Source organism: Pelecanus crispus, chromosome 2 (assembly GCF_030463565.1).
Source record: "Pelecanus crispus isolate bPelCri1 chromosome 2, bPelCri1.pri, whole genome shotgun sequence".
Taxonomy (NCBI): Eukaryota; Metazoa; Chordata; class Aves; order Pelecaniformes; family Pelecanidae; genus Pelecanus; species Pelecanus crispus.
The window spans coordinates 36,920,208-36,941,885 of record NC_134644.1 but is presented as its reverse complement, the minus strand read 5'-3'; the positions used below and the strand labels follow the sequence as shown (position 1 = coordinate 36,941,885).

Sequence of the window (21,678 nt, the reverse complement as noted above, 5' to 3'; positions counted from 1 at the left end):
TCTACTACTGTTTTTAATTTAAATTTTGTCTTTAAACAAAATTTATTAGTAATCTTTGGTCCAAGATTAAGCCTGGCATTTATAAACTACCCCAAATCAATGCTGTTTCAGTGATATCAATATATTGTATTGCTGATAATCTGAAAAATATGCCTTCTGTAGTGAAACCTGAACTTTCTTGCCTGGGAAAACGTGTTAATTTTATACCACTAGCTTACCAGTGTGCTCTGTGTAGCTTGCTTATTCCTACTGTTTTCTGGATCTTTAATCATATTGACTCTGTTCTGTTTGTGTGTGGAAGATCTTCTACCCTCCAGATATCTGTCATTTTTAAGTTTAGAGTTGTGCTTCCCCTACGAAGAGAAGATGACCACCAGGTCAGGTTGACTTGCAAACTTGGCCCCACCTTGGTTAGAAAGAGGGGCTGGGCAGAGGGAGAGCTGAGCGACTGGGTGGTTGGTTAGTGTGACAGACCACGGTGTGATATTTAACAGGGCTCTGCTTTGCCTAAAAGCGCAAGAAAACTTGAAACACCATTTAAATGCCTTCTAACACATTTGCATCTATGGAGAGTTTAACAGACTCCTTGGCTTTAGTTTCATGGTTAACTTTTAAACCTGCTTACAACATGACTAGTTGGTGAGTTGCAAGGTGCTGTTGTGGTCTGCTAAGTGGTGTTTCAAATGTATTGATGGGCTTTAAATGCTTTCTTTCCTTCTGAGAACGAACCAGGAGATGTCTTTCATATCTCTCCTTTTCTTTTCTTTTCTCTTTTTTTTTCTTTTCCCCCCTCCCCTGTCATAGCTATGTCAGTTAGTGCAAAAACTCCAGCCAAAGAGCTGTGCTGGCAAAAACCCTAATGAAGGTGCTGTGATGGCAGCTAAAAAGTTTTCCCTCTGGTGCAGCTTTAATTCTATTTGGGAAACTGATTTAAATTAAATCAGGCAAAAGAATGCTTTTGAGTGTATAAGCTCTGTCTCCTGTGAGGTTTTGCTGATGGGTTGCACCAGCAAAACCTTTAAAGTGCACAGAAGCCCAGAGCAAGCAAGAACTTGTAGTCCTTAATATGATGACTTTAAAAAAAAAAAAAAAAAAAAAAATTGTGTAATCAAAACCTTGACTGAAGAATCTTGAATGTAACTTTTCATCTTGGAACAGGTTTTTAGCTTTGTCATGTGATTTAGAAAGAACAGAAGTCTATATCTGAATGACTTGTCATTTCATAAGGCCCTGTGTGTGATTGTGGTTTTTTTTTTTTTTAACTCCTCTCTCCTCCCCTTTGCAAATAAACAGAGCAATAGAAAAACTGAATGGGTTTCAGCTTGAAAACTATTCCTTGAAAGTTGCATACATCCCTGACGAAATGGCAGCCCAGCAACCTCTGCAACAGCATCCCCAGGGAAGACGTGGATTCGGACAGAGGGGTCCTCCAAGGCAAGGGTCACCCGGTGCAACCACAAGGCAGAAACCACAGTCAGACGTTCCTCTAAGGATGCTGGTTCCCACACAGTTCGTCGGAGCCATTATTGGAAAAGAAGGAGCGACAATCAGAAACATTACAAAGCAGACTCAGTCCAAGTAAGTTGTTTTACAAAACTGTAATTGTATTGTGTCCTCATCTCCCATGCAAAGGGAAACTTGTACAACTTCACAACTAATCTGTGTGGTCAGAGAGCAAATGAAGATAACAGTGAATAGGAAATCTTTTTGCAAGATTTATTTAAGGACTGGATTCTGCCCTTGACACATGTTCAAATACTAGCTGACTTGTTTCTACCTTTTAAAAAAAATGAAATTAGGCAGTGCTAGTAGGATGGTACTTGATGCCGGAGAGTTTGCTTAGAGATGTACTAATAAAGTTCTGGCACAAAAAGTGAAACTGAAAGAGCTGTAAGGTTGGTCTGTGGGGCATGCAGTCAGTGTGGTGACATATCCAAGTCTTTAAGTCTTTATTCTCACTTTAGTTTAATTTAGGGCATTCTCAGGATTTATAAATGTTTTCAATTAGAGGAGGGGTGGGGAGAAACCCCTTCCTATCTCCCCTCGCTACTCTTTGCACCTCACCCCCATGTATTTCTGGTGAACACATTTGTTGCTATCAAGTTGCAGACCACACCAAAACACAGATTAAGGAAATACACAGGAGGCAAAAAGCAAGCTGCTAAGTGACCTAAGAAGCTTAGAGTACTCAGGCCTAGAGATGCTGGAGGAGGTTGTTTTCAGTGTGTGTTAAATCCCTACCCACAAGGAAGAGCTCAGCACAGATGGAGAGGGAGGTGAGGATCGTATTCAACGTATTCTTCCAGGATACCCTTAAGAGTGGAGAGTGAGAGATGCTGTCTTCAGCAGTAAACTGGTACGAACCCCCAGTTCTGTAGTTATAGCAGGCAGGACCTGAAAATGAGCTGTGTGTGAGGGTGGGTGGCTTCAGTTTTGAGACTAGTTAATGAGGATAAGGAAGGCCTCTATAATTGCACCCCCCACCCCCGACAAACAAACAGGCTTTCCCTCCCTCCTCAAACCCAGGATTATCATGATGCTCCTTTCAACATCTCATTAGCATGTGGTAACCCAGGAGACTATTTGCTGTGTTTAACAACACAGATTTAAGAGATTTGTGGTGTCCTGACAAGACTTGGTTGAAGTTCGCCTATGGGCAACCAATTTTTCAGGTGATATCTAAAATGTCTAACTCTGTCTATAAAAATCCTGGAAGATTGGCATAAGGAAAGCTTTTATCTCTTAAAAGAAGGCTGGATAGAGCAGAAATAATCAAAGGTTGCTAACTTTACAGATATATGACTTCAAGAATGGTCTTTTCATTGTTTTGGGGATAAAAAAAGAAATGTCATCTAGTTCCAGTTGCACAAAGGATTGCCATGGGCTCTTAAAATGTTGCATCATGAAACAACATGAATTTTCAATATCAGAAAGAAGAGGAAAAATAAAGGAGTTTATTGAAAAGCAGCATGGTTGGTTGTTAAGTTTAGAAACAGCTATGATTTGGGGAAGAGGGGAGGGGAGGAAACAAAAGCAGATGTGCAAAGAGTATGTGACCTGCAGTTATTGCCAGAAGATAAATAATATCCAAGGCATTGTCTTGATGAAGATCATAATTAGTTTTTGTTAATTTTCTAGAGCTACACAAACCATGGTGTAGACTAAAGCTAGTTGTTTTAGGGTGGTAGAGAGTGGAGTTAGAGGAAATGTAACATCAGGAAAAATTTTATGCTTAAAAGGCATAGCAAAGTAGTTTTGAGGATGAGTGCAAGTACTGTGATGCTACTTGCTAGCAGAGAAGTGCTAGGAAACTCTGCTGCTGAGGTCATTAAAAAAGACAAGGTGGGACAAAGCCTGACTGTACTGTATCTACACAGTCATGATTAGTCGAGCAACTGGCTGGTGAATGGAGTATTGGGAAAGCTTGATGAAATGTTGTCTTCAGTGGTTTACCGCAGATTGTCTGTCTAACAACTCCCCTGAATATCTTGATGGGGGTTTAATAAAGAAAGGAGATCCTGGTGTCCACAAAGATGGGGTTTAGCTGGTGAAATGGAGATAGGAGAGGCTCTTTATAACACACAAAAAAATAGTATTTAGAAGATGTTTAAGTAGTTGTATACTCCGCAAAATTAAACCACTTAAAGGTAGTCAGTGTGAGCTCGAAATAAATTAGTTTTATGAGAGTTGGAAATATGCAAGGCTTACCATACGGTATATGGTTACAGTTAGTGTTTTTCTTTCTTTCAAGAATTGATATTCATCGTAAAGAGAACGCAGGTGCTGCTGAGAAACCAATTACCATTCACTCAACTCCTGAAGGCTGCTCAACGGCTTGTAAAATTATTATGGAGATCATGCAAAAGGAAGCTCAAGATACTAAATTGTGAGTAAAAGGCATTTCATTGTGGAGGCATTACAAGTTCTGAATTCTTGTTGACTCCATTTAAAGACGTAGTCTTTAAAAAGTGTTAAGAAGTGAATCTTTGTTGCCATTACCCATATTTAAGTAGGTAAAGGAACTAAGACTTTTTTTCCTTTCAGGACAGTCTACTGGCTTAATTAGCCCCAGCACACATCTACGTTTTCAGCCATTGTCTGGCTGTGATTTTGAGGTGAATCTTCATCTGTGAATCTAAATACTGAAGTTTTTAAAACAACTAATAGTTTTTAATCAGAGTGAGCATAACAAGTTGTGAGGTGTCACTAAAAGCTTTAAGGTATATTTCTTCCTTCCCAACAGCTCTTGTTACTTCAGTCTGACTTTTATTTAGCAGGTATGTTACAATGAAGCTATAGATGATAGTGCTGAAATGTGCATTGCACTTGGACTCGTTCTGCATCTAGTGTAAACATGTGTAAATGAATGGGAGTTGTAGGCATTTCTATGAAAATAAAATTTATCCATAACATACACAAAAACTTGCACTCTGGTCTCCAAAAGTCTCACTGGGTGTAACCTCCATTACAGCACAGAAGAAATTCCCTTGAAGATATTGGCACATAACAACTTTGTTGGCCGACTTATTGGCAAAGAAGGAAGAAACCTGAAGAAAATTGAACAGGACACAGATACTAAAATCACGATATCTCCGTAAGTTCTTGGTGGCCTAATCTTTTGGTGAGATGTCTTAAATAGCAGCAATGCCGCTGTGGCACATTCAGGTACAGACTTCTTACAAAAATATTATGTGTGTTTTGAAGGCTTGAGGTAACAGCCTTTTCGAGGCCTTTCCATAATGTGGATTAAACTGTTACTTAAGCTCAGTTAAATTTAGTGTAAACAGTGAGTCTTCATTGTAAACTCAGTCAAGAGCAAGCCTAAAAATAACATAGGCTATGTGGAGCCTGTGTTAGACTATATTTTAAGTGTCAGTTGTTTTTAACATATTATACCATATGTAATGACGAGTGTTTTAAACTATAAGCCTGGATCAGTTCTGAGCTATGTGTGAAAGTGAGTGAAACTAGTGATGTTTTAGTTTCTGGTACAGATTAGACTTTTTGGACAAGAGGAAAGGAAATAAAGCAAATGAATACTGAAAAGAGTATTTTTAGTAGCAGTTCTGTCCCTCTTGGCCACTGGCAGCCAAACTGGGATACATTCACTAGTCTGCTTCAAAGTAATAGCTTTTGGTCTGTGAGTTTGTGAAGGTAACTGAGACCTGTTCAAATTTAGCTGAGATTAAACAGGAGTTTTCGCCTTCACTGGAAATCTGCAAATCGCTGATTAGATCAACATCTCTGTAGAAGCTTGGCTGTTAACAGTAGTTTTACCCTGGAGCAATATCTTCAGAGAACCTCCTGTTCTGAATAATGAATACTGTGGTGTGAACTTCCAAGCATTTGAGGGCATCTTGGGCTTAGGCCTTAGCCAGAAAGGGTGAGAATAAGGCTTATAGGCTGTGGGAAAGGGAGAAAGTTTGGAAGACATATGAAGAGATGTGAATACATGCAGGGCACCAAAAAAAAAAAAAAGTGCACTGCAGAAAATAGCTCAAATGAAGGCAAGGAAGTTAAGAGTGAATGAGGTTCCTCAAAAAGAGGAAATTCTAAATTGGGTGAAAGCACCTGAGACCTTTCTGAAGGTATGTAAAAGTTTATGGAACTAGTCTGAGGAAAAGTAGTGAAATCAATTGGAGAAAAAGCACCCACATAAGTGTGTTTCAAGAATAGGTTTTGTAAGGCCAGCATGCTCTCTTAAATGTGTTGGCATAAACATTTTGTTTGCAAACAGTACACGGACTGTTAATGCTATTTCTTAAAGGAAAAAAAAATATGCACAGGGTAAATGGGATAATGGTCTTCATTCCGTGAAACCCACTTGTCTTTATTGATGATGACACAAATAATACATTGTCTGTAAACACTCACAGAGTATTTTTTAATTTAGCAAGTTAATGGTTTATTTGCATTAGAGTCTTGGCCTCAAGATTATACTTGTCATGCCATGCCTGAAATAGCCCCATGAAGTCGCCTGGTTTAATTGGTACATAAAAGAAAGCATATATATGCCCATTGATTCTGCTTTGTCTAATTAGTCTTTCTCCTGATCTCTTCATTTAGGCTTTTTGGTAAGCTTGTCCATAAGGTTAAAGTAATGCAGCTGGTTTGGGAAAGTGTTTCCTCTCTTCTTTGGGGTGTTTTCCACCACTTTCCTTCCTGAGGCAGTAACTCAGTGCTCGCACACTGAAAACTTAAGGATTGCTTTGTGGATGCATTTCATGCTTGCTGCTGCTCAACTGAGATGCGCAGGTTGCCGTGCTGCCTGCTGTGCAAGAAAGCAAGCCTTGCATGCTTCTTCCTTTCTCCTCCCTGCCATGGGCTTCCTCACCCCTTCTGCATCCTGCTCTGACCTTTTTCTTTCTTTCTTTCTTTCTTTCTTTCTTTCTTTTTTTTTTTTTTGTCTTCACCCCTTCAACTCACGTATTCTCAGTATATACTGTGTGGATATACCATGGCTTCCCAGTCAGTTTCTTCCATTTTACCATAGTAGGTCAGCATTTGTTGCCTGACAAAGCACTAGTTTAATGCTGTAACCCTTTCATTTTCCCTGAGGAGTTACTAGTGTTTTGCAGCAAATGTTGACTTGCATGCAGCTTTTGGTTTCCCATTATGAGGATTTGGAGGCTCTCCTGCAGTTTCACTGAGGGTTGGGCTTTTTCCCTTTCCTTCCTTAAGGAATCCACTACTGTTCTCTAGGAAAGAAAGTTTCTTGTAGCCTGTGTTTCTGGGATGTCTAAAATGTCTGAAGCCCTCTCTCTGTTGGCAGGGCTGGTGTGGAGTGTGAAGCTGAATGGTGCTGCACTGCTCTGCAGCTCATGTTCCTACAGAGCGTGTTGGTTTCCACCTTGTGTTGCACCTAAGCACATCTCAAACATCTGATGCCAAACCTCGCTGTGGTGGTTTTTGTTGCGTTTGCTGTGGGGACAGAGTTTCTCCAGATTTTCTGAGAACTGTTTGAGCCCTGTTATGAATTGATACTACACTCCTTGGAGGGCAAACTCGACACACTCAGATGTCATCGCACTCAAATGATAGATCTGGATTACCCTCTGCTGTTTGCTAATTAACTGTGCTTCTGTTTCATTTGCAGATTGCAGGACTTGACACTCTATAATCCAGAAAGGACCATTACAGTTAAAGGCAGTATTGAAACTTGTGCCAAGGCTGAGGAAGAAATTATGAAGAAAATCAGGGAGTCCTATGAAAATGATATCGCTGCTATGAATGTGAGTTGTCTTGTGGCATGGGCCCTTTCTAGAACTAGAACCACAGAAAGATTTAGGTGTGAGGGACCTCTGGAGGTCACCTGGCCCAGCATGGGGGTTGCTCAATATAGGGCCCACTTCAAAGTTAAATGAGGTTGTGTATGGACTTGTCCCCTCTTGAACATATCCATGGGTAGAAAGTCCACAGGCAGCCTGTGCCCTGTCTCGCTGCTCCCATGGTGAAAATTTCTTTCCTAATATCACATCAGAATTTCCTTGTTGCAACCTCTCTCTGTTGCCTCTTGTATTAATTCATGGGGCTTGGGTGAGGTTTTTTATTATGTATGTATGCTATTTTAATGAAGGCTTTTTTCTGGTTTGTTTTGAGTAGGGGAACCGAGAACTTGATTTAGATTGAGGAAATGAATGAGCATTTAACTTTTTTCTTGTTGCAAAAACCTAAAGGAATGTGTGTTTATGTACTATTGTGGTTTATGTGCTTGTTTGTATATGTTTCTTAAAGCAGTGATTCCCAGTCTCTTCATGTTAAAAGCATAACAACATATGGAAGAAGGATCTCTCCTGCTTTCCATTATTTAATTTAAGAAGGCTTTATTAAGGTTTTTCTTGATATAGATGATAAAGACATTTAGTTATTCAAAGATGATTGGTACTGGATTATATAATAAAAACACCACACCTCATTAGTTTGCCAAAGTATTACTAATGCATATTGAGAAATGATTGAGATTTTTGATAAGCTATGAAGAGCTTTTTGTGTGTGCATCCAAATCTTATGGTCTAGAATCAGAGTGGAAATATTTTTTCAGTTTATAGTAGTCTCTGATTTTCTAGAAATGGCTGGTTTTCATGGTTTTCCTACTGTCTGGAGAGAATATTCTCCCTGCTTTTCCCCTCCCTCCCATACTATAAGCAAATTGCAGGACACAAACTGCACACAAGGACACAAAATATTTTATAGTGGTACATTTTTGCTTCATATAGGAAGCAGGAACATGGGGTGAGCTTGAGGCTGCTCTGCTGTTTGGCAAAGGTGTGGTAAGCAGAAAACGACCTCTTACTGAATGGATTTCAAGTTTAGTTTGTAGTGATTATTAGGGTAGTTTTTTAATTGGTGAAGTTTTGGGCTTTTTTTGGTGTCTCATGATTGGCTTATCTTGATGGCCTCAGATGGTGTGTGTCCTCTAGTTGAGGTATTTCTAAAGCATAGTCATATTACTGGGCAATAATCTGGAAGTGAAAAAGGGTACTGACAAGTTTTGTATCACAGACAACAAATGCTTCCTACCACATGATGCTGACACTTTTCTCAGGTGTGGTCAAGTAAGGGACACGCAACTTTATAGTTGATGCTTTCCCAGCAAATGCTGGGGGGTATCTTCATCTTTTGCAAGGTATGGGAGGGAGGAAGGGGTTATAGTGTGGTGTATAACCCCAGTGTATGAAATGTCAGGGCTTGTGCATGGGCTTTCTCTGTTTCTATAGGGCTGTCTTTTTAGTATAAAGCCAGAATTATTACATTATTTCTCTGATAATTTTGTTCACTCTGAAAGTAAATTGTACTATTGCCTGAATTTCTTGCTATAAAGTTTGTCATATGTTTCACTGATTAAGTTGTAGCAAGTGATTCCCATCTGCCTTTCCTACTACGTGTTTCTAATGTTATTGGTTTGTGCATATGTCTGGGAAATAGGTTTGAAGCAGAGTCCTTGAGGTAATGGAGATGAAAATTTTTTTTTAAATAGCATATTGACATCTTCTCAAAAGGTGAATAGCCTATGCCAACTAGGATTTTGATTAAAGTTAATAACCAGGATTGTAAATCTTAATTAACTCTTCTGCTATTGCAGCTTCAAGCACATTTAATTCCTGGATTAAATCTGAATGCCTTGGGTCTGTTCCCACCTTCTTCTTCAGGAATACCACCTCCCGCAGTGAGTGTTGCCTCTGCTGCTGCTGCTGCTTCATATCCACCATTTGGGGTAAGGGAAGTCTCAGATTTTGGATGGTTAGTGGATGGCGATACTAATCTGTACAGTGCTGCTGTTCAAAACTAAAGAGTTTTTTGTATTTTTGCCAAATTACCCCAAAGATCTGGGAAAGGTGTTTTAGTAGCTGTGTTCTGTCAGTTTTCTAAATGTTGTCTGTCTTCCTGCTCGCATACTGAAAATATTTCATATGGCTGCGGTTGGGAGCAGGCATTCATTGGTCATTTAGTGAAATGCTCAGTGAAACCAGAAAACGGTGTTTCTTAGAAAAGTGTTAGATCATATTTTCTAGAGAACTTGAATTATTACATAAAGAAATCTCATATAAAATGGAATTTAAAAATTGCTGGAATTTTCTATTAATAATGCTAGTCTGCAATTGTATTCCTGTTGATATGGAAGGAAAAGAATGACCTCTTGTCATAAAGCGGGGATCTCTATGTAGCTAAAATGTTTGTTTGAATGTTGTAGTTTTATAAATGTACAAGCCCTGTTGAAATGCAGTATTGCTAAATATATGGGATGTAAATTACATGGATTAATCTCCAGAAAGCTGTGATTTACTTGCCATACTGCTCTCTAAGAAATATGTGAAAAAGTTCAATAGACTCTTACTCAAATCCAGTGCTGATTAATAATCATAAATGAGGTCTTTTGCTATGGAGCAGAAGATAATTTGTTGTATCAGAAAGCTCCACAGTCTTTCTGGAAAGAGATGGTGCTCTGCTATTCAAGAAAAGAGAATCTCATTACACAGAGAAGGTGATTTTTCATCTCTCTTCCCTGTTTCTGGTGGCGGTTGTTGTTAGCAACTCAATGGAAGACGAATTTTCAAAATGGACTCTAACAAGTGGATGACAGAGCTTTACAAACTCTGATGTGGCTGACTTTACCCTCTTTTTTTGCTCAACAGTAACATCTAGAGAGCTAAGTCTGAGACTCTTCATGAACTAGAAAAGTGAAAATGCAGCATAGCACACTGAACTTTATCAAATAACTCAAGTGGGCCTATATATATTGCACTAAAGGAAAGTTGCTGCCTAAATATTTTTCCCAGAGGAAGATGCCAAGAAAATGTCACCACAAGGAAAAGGAAAAATTCCACACTCGTAGCATTGTTTGTGGGAACGAACAACTTGGGCGTTATGAATGCATTATAAACTATATTGAGTATAATAGAGGCTTTATCAGGAAAAAGTGCTCCAATGAAAACTACAACGGAAATATGTTTATACTCAGTTATTTTACTGCTAATAGCAGTGCCTCTCTTTATGACAAACAAATTTTCTCCCCCAGTCCCTCTGCACTTTAGTTTAGTCTGACACTCTAATAAAAAAATACAGGTTTCTGCTTCATTGTATCATATAAAATGCCATCTGTGTAATGGATTGCCTTAATTTATTTATTTCTTTTTTAAGAGAAACTAGAGGTGGTTTGTTAACAGTATATAACTTTTTTTAGCGGTAATGAAAAGTGTAGCTTTTCTTTTTTACTCCAGATTTGCAAACTACTTTTACTATTCTTGAGATTCATATTGTAAGCCTACAGTTCTGTTCCTCACTGGTTTATTTTCATTTCTTTCCCACTTTTTCCTTTTGTTGTGGTTCTCTCTTGCTTTTGCTTTAAATATGCACCTAAACAGTGATGAATTTGGTGATTTCAGTCTTATTCCTGTCTGTCCCTCTGTTGCTAGTGCACCTTTATCCCTGCCCCAGATGCACCTTTTTTGGCCTGCTAGGATCTCTGGCAGTTTCCAGGTTTCTGGAAATAGACTAGTGGCAACATCTGGAAACAGGCGTCAAGAAACAAGTGTCATTGTGTAGAAGTGCAGAAACTTTGCAGCTGGAAGGACCACACTGTCTGAACTTTCTCTTGCCTCTGTTCATGCTGCTTGCTCGGTCCTCTGAATAAGCTCTTGTTCCAGATAGTCTAAATGTATGACAAGCTAACAAGCAAAAAGAAGGGATAAACTCACAGATAAACTCTGGCTTTTGTGGAGGTTGGGAGTGGTACCAAGATGGCCCCTGAACATGATACTAAGGGCTTCTGAAACAATTCCTTAACCAATGAAACTATCTCACTTTTTCTTACTTACATGTGACCTTATCTGGAAAAGAGCAGGTGGTTTTGTGGGCTTCAGGCACGTCAGCCCCTCGGATTACTTGGAGTAGTTGTCCATCTCTGGGAAGGAGGAAAACAAGGAAAAGTATGAGCTTATCTTTTAATGGATGCAGTTTTCCAGAAAACAAAGTTGGTGTGTTGTTTTTGTTTTTTTTTACTTTATTGGACAAAGACTTTGAAAGCTTGTTTGTGTATCAAGTTAGTTTCTGTAATTTCTGAGTTTTACTCCTATCTCCTAATTATTTTTTCTCTAGTAGAACAATTTTTAAGACACTGATTAAATAGGATATTGAGGCATGTAGAAGTAGAAAGAGTGAAAGAAAAGGGTTGGCTATATTTTGAAGAAATGTAAATTATTTGAAAGGCTAAAGGTAACCACAGAGGGGGATCCAGGAGAGCTCATAGGGGATTTAAAAAGTAAAATAAAAATCTGTGTGAGTAAAAGAGGTTTCAGTAAAGAAGGTCTTTAGAAGAAGCATTAATGAAGAAATCACAGGGAGACTTTATGTCCATTTACCTATGAGCTATTTGTTAACCAAGTTCCTTGTTTTGGCAAAAGCATTTGGGCAACCCAGGTCCCTTTAGCTTGTTTTGAGTGGATGTCCTCGTATGCTTGGGAGCACTGGCTAGCTGATATTGAGGATATCCCTTTCAGGCAGCTGAAAATCCTTTCTGAAAACACTGCTGGCATCAGGGTATAAGAGGTGTATCCTGCTGCTGTCTTGCTTATTTTTGTCAGTGCAAATTTTGCCTTCTGCTCAGGGCTGGACATGGCTTTTCCCTGTCTCCTGTTTGTTTGACTGAGCAAAGGTGTGTTCCTCAGCAATTTCAGCTACACTGTCATCAGGGGGCTCTTGGCATCTAATGTCACTGAAGTCCTTTTGTGAATGTGTGCTTACAAACCATATAGTGAGCCTTGGGAGCCCACTATGATGTGCCTGAGCGTTATGAAGCTTTTGTTTGAATATCTTTGAATGTATGGACCTTTTCTTCACATTCTTGTGGGGATGGACTCACAAGTGGCTCTCCCTTGGGTCAGAAGAGGTAGGTGGATGAGCTTTGGGCATTTGCAGAAGAGTTTCCATATGGAGCTGATCCTTCATATGTACTCTTTTCTAGTGACAATGTGTTGCTGTAACCGTGTGTAGAACTTGTTCCCAAAGAAACTGAGGTGTTACCTTAATTATTGAAACAAGTGTCTGTCACATTCCTGATCCTGCTTTTTTATATGGGTCGGAAGAGAAAAATCTGCATAGTAAACAGATCTAGGATTTTGTTGCATCACCAGAGCTTAAAGTGACAGGTCTGAATGCCCATATATACAGCTGTAGCTGAATACTCCTAAAACTGAATATTCAGGAGCTTGGGACTGAGTAATTAGATAGGTTTAGCTGTGTTAACGTGAGTTGTGTAAGGCTTCATCCTCTCCCTCTTCATACAAAACTTTAAGGCATATTTGACAACAGCATGAACACTGTTCTCCAGCTGCTTCAGGAATAGTCCAGTGTCACAAACATAGGAGATGGTGATGTTATCAAACACTGGTTTGCACTTAGCTCCTTGGACTGGGTCACATTCAGGACACCAATTTCCACGTGACCGAGATACCTCATTCTCTATGGCCCATCTCCATAATGGTTCACATTGGTGTATAATACCAGAGTCTTATTGCATAGAGCCTTGTCTAATTTAATCTAATGAGATGCAGTTTCTGTCTCACTAAGAATCTGGCTGTTGCTTTACCATTTGTCCTGGCAGTAGAGGCCATACAGGAATGCACAGGCTGTCCTTGGTACCTGTCCGTTGACAGATATAAATACACATGTCTGTGCACATGTCCACTGCACATGGCTAACAGTGTCTGAGCACCACATCTAGTGTAGGCTAACCATTCTCTTTTTTATATTTACCTATCACTAGCAACAGTTCTTGATATTGTAACCGCATACATTTTTTGCAAAGTCCAAGCTCTGTTTGCCTATTTAAAACACTTATTTTGTGTAATCATTTAAAAGGGATGCAATGGAATTGCACATTGTGTTTTGATTCCTGAATTTTCCTGTCTTTTTTAAAAAAAATTCAAGATCAGTATACTTTCCTTTGTTCTTCTAAAAGACAAGTAGATCGGAACATGTGGGAATCGTTGAAATGTTCTAAGGTTTGAGGAAAAAGTAGGACTTAAGAAATGTCTCAGTTAAGAATATTAGGAGTTAAAAATTCTTTTTACTCTCAAATCGGCATGATTTTACCCATATCCTGGTGATATGATGAAACTAATGGGGTTTTTTGATGAATGTGTGCCCTTGTATGACCATATTAAGGACCAGTAACCTTTCTGTGCGTATTTGTAGCTGCTGTCTTGTCCAGCTGCTTTTGGGCCTGGAGAACCACCACTTTCTGTTGACCCTTAAATCTTTCTCCTTAACTCTGCACTTAAATGCTTGTGTGTGTTGCAGTTCTGACACAATTGCAAATAGTTTTGTTAGTCACTTGTAATGAATGTCATGAGCTGAGCACCTGCACAAAGAATTGGGATTTGTATGAGGAGGAGAGTAAGATTCTGCAAAAGTGAATGTGCCCCATGTTTATGTTTTCCAGAAGGTATGTTGCCACAAAAAATGTTTTATAAAGTATCCTAGCCAAACTGCTTCAGATGTAGTGTTGTACTGCTCAAAGCTGTTTTGATGAAGTTGTTGCTTCTGCGTTCTGAACTTTGGGAGAATATGCACATACTTGTCTCTCAAGAATAGAAATTTGTTCTTGTGCAACACTGAAGAGTTTAAAGCTCCAAATAAAGAAGAAATCCTTGTCTTAGTGTTCAACTATGTACATTCATGCAATTAAATACACCTGGCCCACCTACTGGGGTCAAGCGGGTTGCACCCATCCTTTTGTAATTGAAACTTTGCATGTTTAACTCTACATCTGACAGCATTTCTTTTGTAGCCTTTGGGTCTGAAATTTGGCATCCCAAGGGTATAGGGGAAGGAGGGCTAACCTGTGGAAAGCTCATCCTGCCCTTGAATGTCCTGAAACAGGGTAGTAGAATTAATTCTCTCTCTGTTGCATGGCAGATACACTAAAAATGTAGGAAGGTGAGAAGTAGACAGCTTTTCTCCACAAGAGGAGTTCACGCCAGCTGCTCTCCTGCATCTGTAAGGTCCTGTAAGAGACAGCTGAACTTCTGTTGTGTGAAAGCTAGTTAATGTGAAGAGACTTTCCCTGTCCCCCCGATCCCGCTCACAGTAGGACTGCTTTCTCTACTGGTCTTTTTGCACACCCGTTGTAGCTTCTTGAAGCTCTACTCTCAAAATGCACTCTTTCTAACCTTTTCTTTAGCCTCACAGTTAATATTCAGGTTCTGTGATATGCACAGAGGCTTCTAGGAAGGGGGGCGGGGAAAGGAAAAAGGCAGTTTGCTATAGTAAACAAAACCAAGAAATCAAACCACCTTTTTCTGATGACAAAAAAAAAAAAAAGTCTTGTACAGCTAGGCTGATAGGTTGCTTTATCTTTTTTGCCATCTCTTGAAGCTTTTTGTTGCAGGTGAGGAACATGCCAATGGAAAACTTTCTCCTTTAGAAGATGTGGTCAAGAGAGAGATTCTTTCTTTATTCTCCAATAATTTTCTTAAATAATAATAGTAAAAAAGAGATCTATATCACATAGATGTAAGAGAAGAAATAACTGTATTGTGCTTTTGGCAGGAAAGAAAAGTAATTTAAAATGAAAAATTGCTTCATTGAGGGCCTTCATTTGATGCCCTGAGCATAGATGAGAGACAAGGAAGAGGAAAAACTGTCCTATGTTTCCAGGTACTTTGACTCTTACTTGGTGGAGTTGGGCTCCTTTGGATGTCTGGGTTTGATAGGACTAGCTCGTGCAACTGTTACGTCCAAACTACCCAGGGGTAGTAATGTATGTACATCTATAATGTGTGTAGTCATAAGTGGCTTTGCCCTAATTTGGCTAGCTTGTTAAGCAGTAGATGATTTTGTGAGGAGCTGTCCTACAGCCAAAAGAGGATGTGGTTTTGGGGGATGAAGAAGGATTTGCCGGTGTTTTTACAAAATTGTTTTATATCAGTGAAATGAAAACCATACATGCGCAGCATGCACAATCTTGAGGAGGGCACTATAGGACAACAGCATTGTCTGAAAAAAACCTCGCTATCAGCTAATTAGACTTCTTTTGAAGATTGTAACCTCAGTGCCTTGAATACACCTTTCCTGCAGCTTAGTTTCTTGAATTCATTAATGATGCATTTTTGACAACTAAGAAATTTGCTCCATGGTGCATAACATTGTGGGATTGTTCTGCCCTGTGGAGAAAATGGTTGGTCCTCCTACCGCCTCGAAGTGTCCTGCTCCTACCATGCTGTGTTGGCAGGGACCCATGTCCGGAGTAATCAGAAACTATTCTGCCCCTGGAGATGGCCTGGCCCCCTAGTGAGGGAAGCAAAAATGCAGTTGGCACCGTATGATGTACAAAGATCTGGCAAGTTGACAGTTGGTATTTTTTCTGAGGTGTTGAAGCCTCCAGTTATTCTTAATAGCTCTTTTTACAGTTCTGAGGTTGTCATAATGCAAATAGCATCACTTGCTAACTAGTAATGCACACTTTTTAAAATAAACATGGCTGCTTCTTCACTGCAGGTTTGAATACTTGTAGTGATATTTGTAGTTCCTTGGGACAAGAGATAAGAATTTGTGTTGGTCCCCTGCTCCCAGATTCTTGTCATGGGAAGAAGATTTAATCGGTGTTCCCTTGAACATCCCAGACTCCCAAGCTCTAAGTACCAGGCTCAGCGTCTTCTGAATGTTAAACTAAATGGGAAATTTAATTCCTCAAGGTACCAAATAATATTTTGTTACTAGAGTGTGCTGAACTCCTTCAGGCCAGAAACAAAAATAGGTCAAGTCCTCATTCTGGTGTAGCTGGCTCCATCTCTGGTTTGTCTGTTCATTAAACATGATGGAAAAAACAAGTGACCTTTCTGTGTTTTCACAACGTGTTTTTCTTGCAGCTGCCAAGGAATCCGAGAACAGTGTCTTTGTAAACCAGAGCTGATGAGTACATGTATCTTTCAAAGCCATGAATTTCATGGGCAACTTCTAGGAGTCTGGAGCACCCATGTAGCTGGTGTGTTGCAGCCATGATTTTTGAAGTGGAAGTGTTTCTATACATAAGCACTTTTGTTTTGGTGCTTGTGCAGTGTTGCAACACTAAATACCTATGTTTGCAGCTCGTGAATGACCAGCAGAATTCCTGCTTACGTAGTTTCACAATCTGTTCCTTATGTTGATTTCTGGTTTTGGCTGTCTATTCAGAATAAAAGGTGGCAGATTGCTTTTTTTGGCATTGTGGCCAATCAGATTTTGAAAAAAACAAAAAGTTCATGCCATGTTCAGAAATATGTCAGACCTGTTCCTGCTTGTGAAATGCCTTATGGCCAGCCTGCCAGAAAATGTTCCTTCTCTGCTTCTGTGATTTCTACCCCCTTGTTCCTGGCTAGGTTTTCATGTTGGAAACACTTCTGATAGGTGCGGTCCTGTTACTGACTTCTAGTAGTCTGAGGAGATCCCCACGGCTTGCCAGGTAGAAGACGATGGTGATGAAAAGTACTAAAGTTGAGAGCCAAGAAGAGGAGTGAGTAGTACTAAGTGAGATGATTTTAGTAGCATCTCACTTAAGGTACTGACCATTGTGTAATAACCAGCTGTGTTTGAGTTTCAGGTGTTGAAATGCAGTAGTCCCCAAACTGGCAATGCAGACAGGGGTTAGTGCTTAGGTTTTCAACCAAGAGGAGAGGACAGCTCACCTAGCTGGACAGAGGGCTCCCACCCACATGGCGTACTTTCTGGGTGTCCAGGACTGACTGGGGGGAAGAGGGTAGAGCTGCATGGCTTTGCTGTGGGCTGATTGCCTCATAAACGGTCACGCTCTTGGTTCATCTAGTGATACGAGTGTTTCTTACATGATACAGCAGTAACGCTTGCAGGGTAAGGGGGAGCCAGCCACAGCAGATTGCCAGCCCAGAGACCCAGACAGTGGAGGGAGGTGGTATGGTGAGCTCCTGGCCACACTAGAAGGTCGCTGCAAGTGTGATGTTGAGGCTGCTGTGGGGGAGTTCCTTGTTGTAATTGGAAATTCTTCCCCCCAGTCCTGCCTCTTGCATCAGTCCGGGGGTCATGTGAAGATGAAGCCCTGGGTGGATGGTGGCAGTACAGTTTGTGCATTGGAAAATGGGTGATGCTTCAGCGTGTCCAGAAGGAAGTTAAAAATACACATTGCTGCTTTTAAATTATGTTTTGCTAGCTCTTGACTGGCTGAATTCAGCAGTGAAGAACTCTGTTACCTTCTGAGTGTAGGCCTGGCTTTTCAGGTAGTGAATATGGCAGAAGGTTTTAGACTTGCAGCACGGGCTTATATCAGTTCTAAATAAACCTGAAAAGCTCAGAGGGTGGGGGAGCTCGGGCTTCAGTTTGTTAACCTACACTGGCAGCGCAACTTTAGCTGATGTACAAGATGGTGACCCAAGAGGTATTTGCAAGGATGTTGTAAAACTGTGGATCATGTTAGACCTATCTACCAAGACTTTAAATAAGTTTTTCTTAATGAGCCTCTTGTTTCCAACAAAGGTTTAGACTTCTAGTGTTAGTATTGGAAAATGAATACGGTGGGATTTCTTTCACCGGTGTCAAAAGCTTATTTTTTATTAATGCATTGAATCCTACTGGAATGTCTTCAAAGATACTTGGCTTAATGTTGGTTTCCCCTTGCTGCAAGTTTTTATTACTAAATAAATAAGAGCATTTAGTATAGCTGTAGGCCAGGATAATTCTTCATAGTGCATTGCAAAAACATGGTTTAAATTTTGGCTTTGGGTCTAGCAGAGGGTTTGAATAAAACGATACCTCACTTCCTGACAAAGCTTAGGGTACTGTGAAGACCAAGTGACTCATCTGTAAATCTGCCTTGCCTTGCCACGGTGATCATGGCAGTTGGGAAGGGGGAGAATGGCAAAAGAGAACTTTTTAATGCAGTCATCTACTGGTTTTATTTTTTTATTTTACAAACTGGATTTGTTTACTATTTAAAAACAAACAAAAAAAACCCCAATAACCCACTAGGCTAGATGGTAGCCAAACATTGGTGGAGACTGTTCCATGCAGTCTTAAAATAGTTTTTAATTATTTCCCTCAGAGCTAAAAAAACCTGATGCTGGCTAGAAATGGATAACATGACTTCGTGACTTAAATGTCTCATCCTAAGGTAATTCATTTACAACACATTTAGAGTAAATGAAAACATGTACTGGAGATGCATAATGGCCTTAGAAACCAGCAAAAATCCAATCCTGCTCCCATTGATGTCTGGCATAAAATCCTATTTACTTCAGGGGGTACAATATTTTTAAAGATTTACAACCTTATCCCAAATGTTGCCATGACTTACCAACCACATACATTTGATGGAGCAAGGGGTCTATAGACACACTTAAACATGACTGGAAAAAAGTTTGTACTATTGGCAGGGTTGCAGAAAAAGACTGAGATTAATGCTCAAGTTAACACGAGGGACATAAGAGGACATGTTTGTTATTTACTAGCCCTGCATGGACTGACCTAGCAGCAGTGTCGGCTGAAAGCAAGAGAGGAGGGTTCATCTTGGGGAATAATTGAGGAGGCAAAACTTTTTTTTTGTGGTGTTTGGGTTTTTTGTGGTTTTGTTTTTGTGTGTGTTTTGGTTTTGTTTTTTTTAAATACCATTCCCCAAACACAATGTCCAGTCCTCCAACTCTGGTGGTTTTGGACCTACTTTTTTTTACCTACCACCATCTATCTTAAGAATCATAGCTTTATTTTTCTACTTTCCATCCTTGCCTGGCCATGCTTTGGCTGTTACGCAAGTGCGAGATGAGGAGGAATGCTTTTCCTTCTGATGATCTATCAGTTAAGGGAAAAGCACTCCTTGTGTGTGATTTTGGGCAGTTTGTAGGACAGATGCACCAGGCCTTGGCAGAAGAAGTCTTACAGTAAATTTATCCCAAGGGCAGCCGGTTGGGCTCTACAGATCTTTCTAACGCTGCAAGCAAGAGTTGCAGAAAGGAGAGTGAGTTTGCAAATTTTCTTGGCTGGGAGTCTTCAGCTTCTAGCTCTGGTGTGGAGCAGTAGCCCTTGTGCTGAAGGACATGGGGCAATAACCCAAGAAGGGGAAGAGCCTGACCCCAGCTGAGGCTCTGGAAACTAAGAAATAACTACTCTGCTAAGCCAGTTTGCTAAGAGTAAACTATAACATGGTAGGGATGGCAGCAGAGAAGTGATTCTCCTGGGAAAATCTTCTGTAGCGCTGCAGAATCTGGTTGGAGTGAAGGGTACCATCCTGATGGTACCCACAGCCAAGTGTAATGGGGAAGCAGCCAGGGGTTACAGGATTTAGGAACAGATTACGCTTAGATCTTGAATGGAGGTGGTGGGAATTTAAAAAAGAAATATTTTTTTTTTTAAAAAGAAATAGTTAGTATGGGCTGTTAGGATAGGGACAGATGGCTGGGGTGTTCAGGGACTTGCAGGAGGTATGGAAGGAGGTGTATCCAAGATGTTACAGGAAAAAGAGTTGGACTAGTCTAAAACGTTAGAGCTACTGGTGTGCCGAATCAGTTGCTTAGCTTCATCCAATGGGGTAGATTAATTTACATCTCTGTTAGATCACTGTTTTCAATCATGATTTAAATGAGCAAGTAGGAAATATGACTTAAGTAGACTTACCAAGTTTTACATCTGTGCTTTAGTTACCTTTCTGGAAAGCCTTAGTGTAGTCTGTACCACCACAGCTACCCTTTGCTAACATAGTGAATATATCTTTCTATTTAAACAATTATGCAGTTTACCATTTGATTCGGTTGATATATTTTTTCATTTTCTGTTAAAAAATGATGAATGGTGCTTTTCTTATTCGCTTGATTAATTTTTAACTTCTGATTTTCATCAGGTTACGTTTGGATGGAAATTGGAATCCAATTAATGAACAAAACCAGCATTTAAAATTGTTTTCATTAGTTAAATATTCTGAATATAGACGAAAACTTCTTATCAAGCCTGTTTTGTGTTTAAAGCATACTGATTTTTGTAGAAACAAAGCAAGTATTATCAGCTGTTTATGAACTGAATTAATTGTTTCTGGTCACTGTGCTCTTCAAGAATCTGTTTCTTAGAACCAAGAAGTCTTGGTTTCTGGAGCTCTTTATGTTTTTTTTAATTCTAAGAAACTAAGTTCTTCATCTGAGTGAACATCCTGGTGTTGTCTAACTGTGCGCCCCAGCTACATGAGATAGAAACTTCTCTCACCAAAGCCATATTCCGCAAGTGTATGCAGGCCTCCTGCCCTGCCACCCAGAAGAGTATGGCTTGCTTTATACTGTTTGGACCCGTTCAGCATTAGGGTAGACTAGTCCTGAGCCTGTCACAGAAATATTGCTAGGGCAGAAGAGGTGGTCTATGCATCACAGACCTCTGAAACAGTTACTCACGGATTAGGGTGGATGTATGGACCGTATGCCTTGGAGAACCTAGCTTACTATTTAAAAAGATTTTTTTTTTCCTCCACATTTCTGTCAGTTCCCAGGGCTGGGCTGGTCTTGAATAAACTATTTTCTTATGTGAGGGGAAATTAAAGTGAATGGGGAAGAGGAGAAAATTGCACAGAATTCTCCATGTACAGGAGACCTTACTGTTGTCAAAAATCAGTTGATGACTAATTCTGTGGCCTAATGAACTTTACAACTTCAGAAACAAATGCACACTACTTTAACACTCAGACTGAAAAGTATTAAAATTTATAACAATACCATTAAGGCCCTTAAAATTATGAAGTAAAAAAGATGAACTGCAGGATGCTCTCTAGAGTCACTACAGACAGATATTCTCCAAGATATATATACACATATATTTTAGTTTTTAAATTTTAAGTATATGTTTAAGCAAACTTGGCCTTGTTAAGGGAGTGAACATTGAAGCTCAGATTCCACACAGTGGGAAATTAGTTCCCTAAATTTAGTGCTTCTAACATATGTTTAAGATCTAGGAATCTATTTCTGATATAACTCATGCTAGAAGTTCCTGGAAAGCTCTATGACTTATGTGGCATGGCATGGGGAAGATTAAATTATAGTTGATTTTTCTTCTGTCCTAAGATCCCCAGAAGCATCTGTAAGATTGATGGGTGGTGTAGTCATTGCATTATGTTTTGATGTGTTTCTTTTGGAGGATAGTCTTCCAGTAAATACAAAAGGATTTTAAAATTATTGTGGGTAAGGAGGTGGACAGATAATAAAT

The 21,678-nt window shown here is 39.7% G+C and overlaps 1 protein-coding gene across 2 annotated transcripts in view; it reads left to right on the top strand.

The window, feature by feature from the left end:
• The window catches only part of IGF2BP3 (insulin like growth factor 2 mRNA binding protein 3), a 115,931-nt gene that overhangs the window by 80,348 nt on the left and 13,905 nt on the right, over window positions 1–21,678 (top strand). For both annotated transcript variants that reach the window (XM_075705576.1, XM_075705575.1), the window contains exons 6-10: window positions 1,294–1,578; window positions 3,752–3,886; window positions 4,472–4,594; window positions 7,097–7,232; window positions 9,083–9,214. In XM_075705576.1, the coding sequence (XP_075561691.1) occupies window positions 1,294–1,578; window positions 3,752–3,886; window positions 4,472–4,594; window positions 7,097–7,232; window positions 9,083–9,214 (811 nt within the window). The remainder of the gene's footprint in view (window positions 1–1,293; window positions 1,579–3,751; window positions 3,887–4,471; window positions 4,595–7,096; window positions 7,233–9,082; window positions 9,215–21,678) is intronic.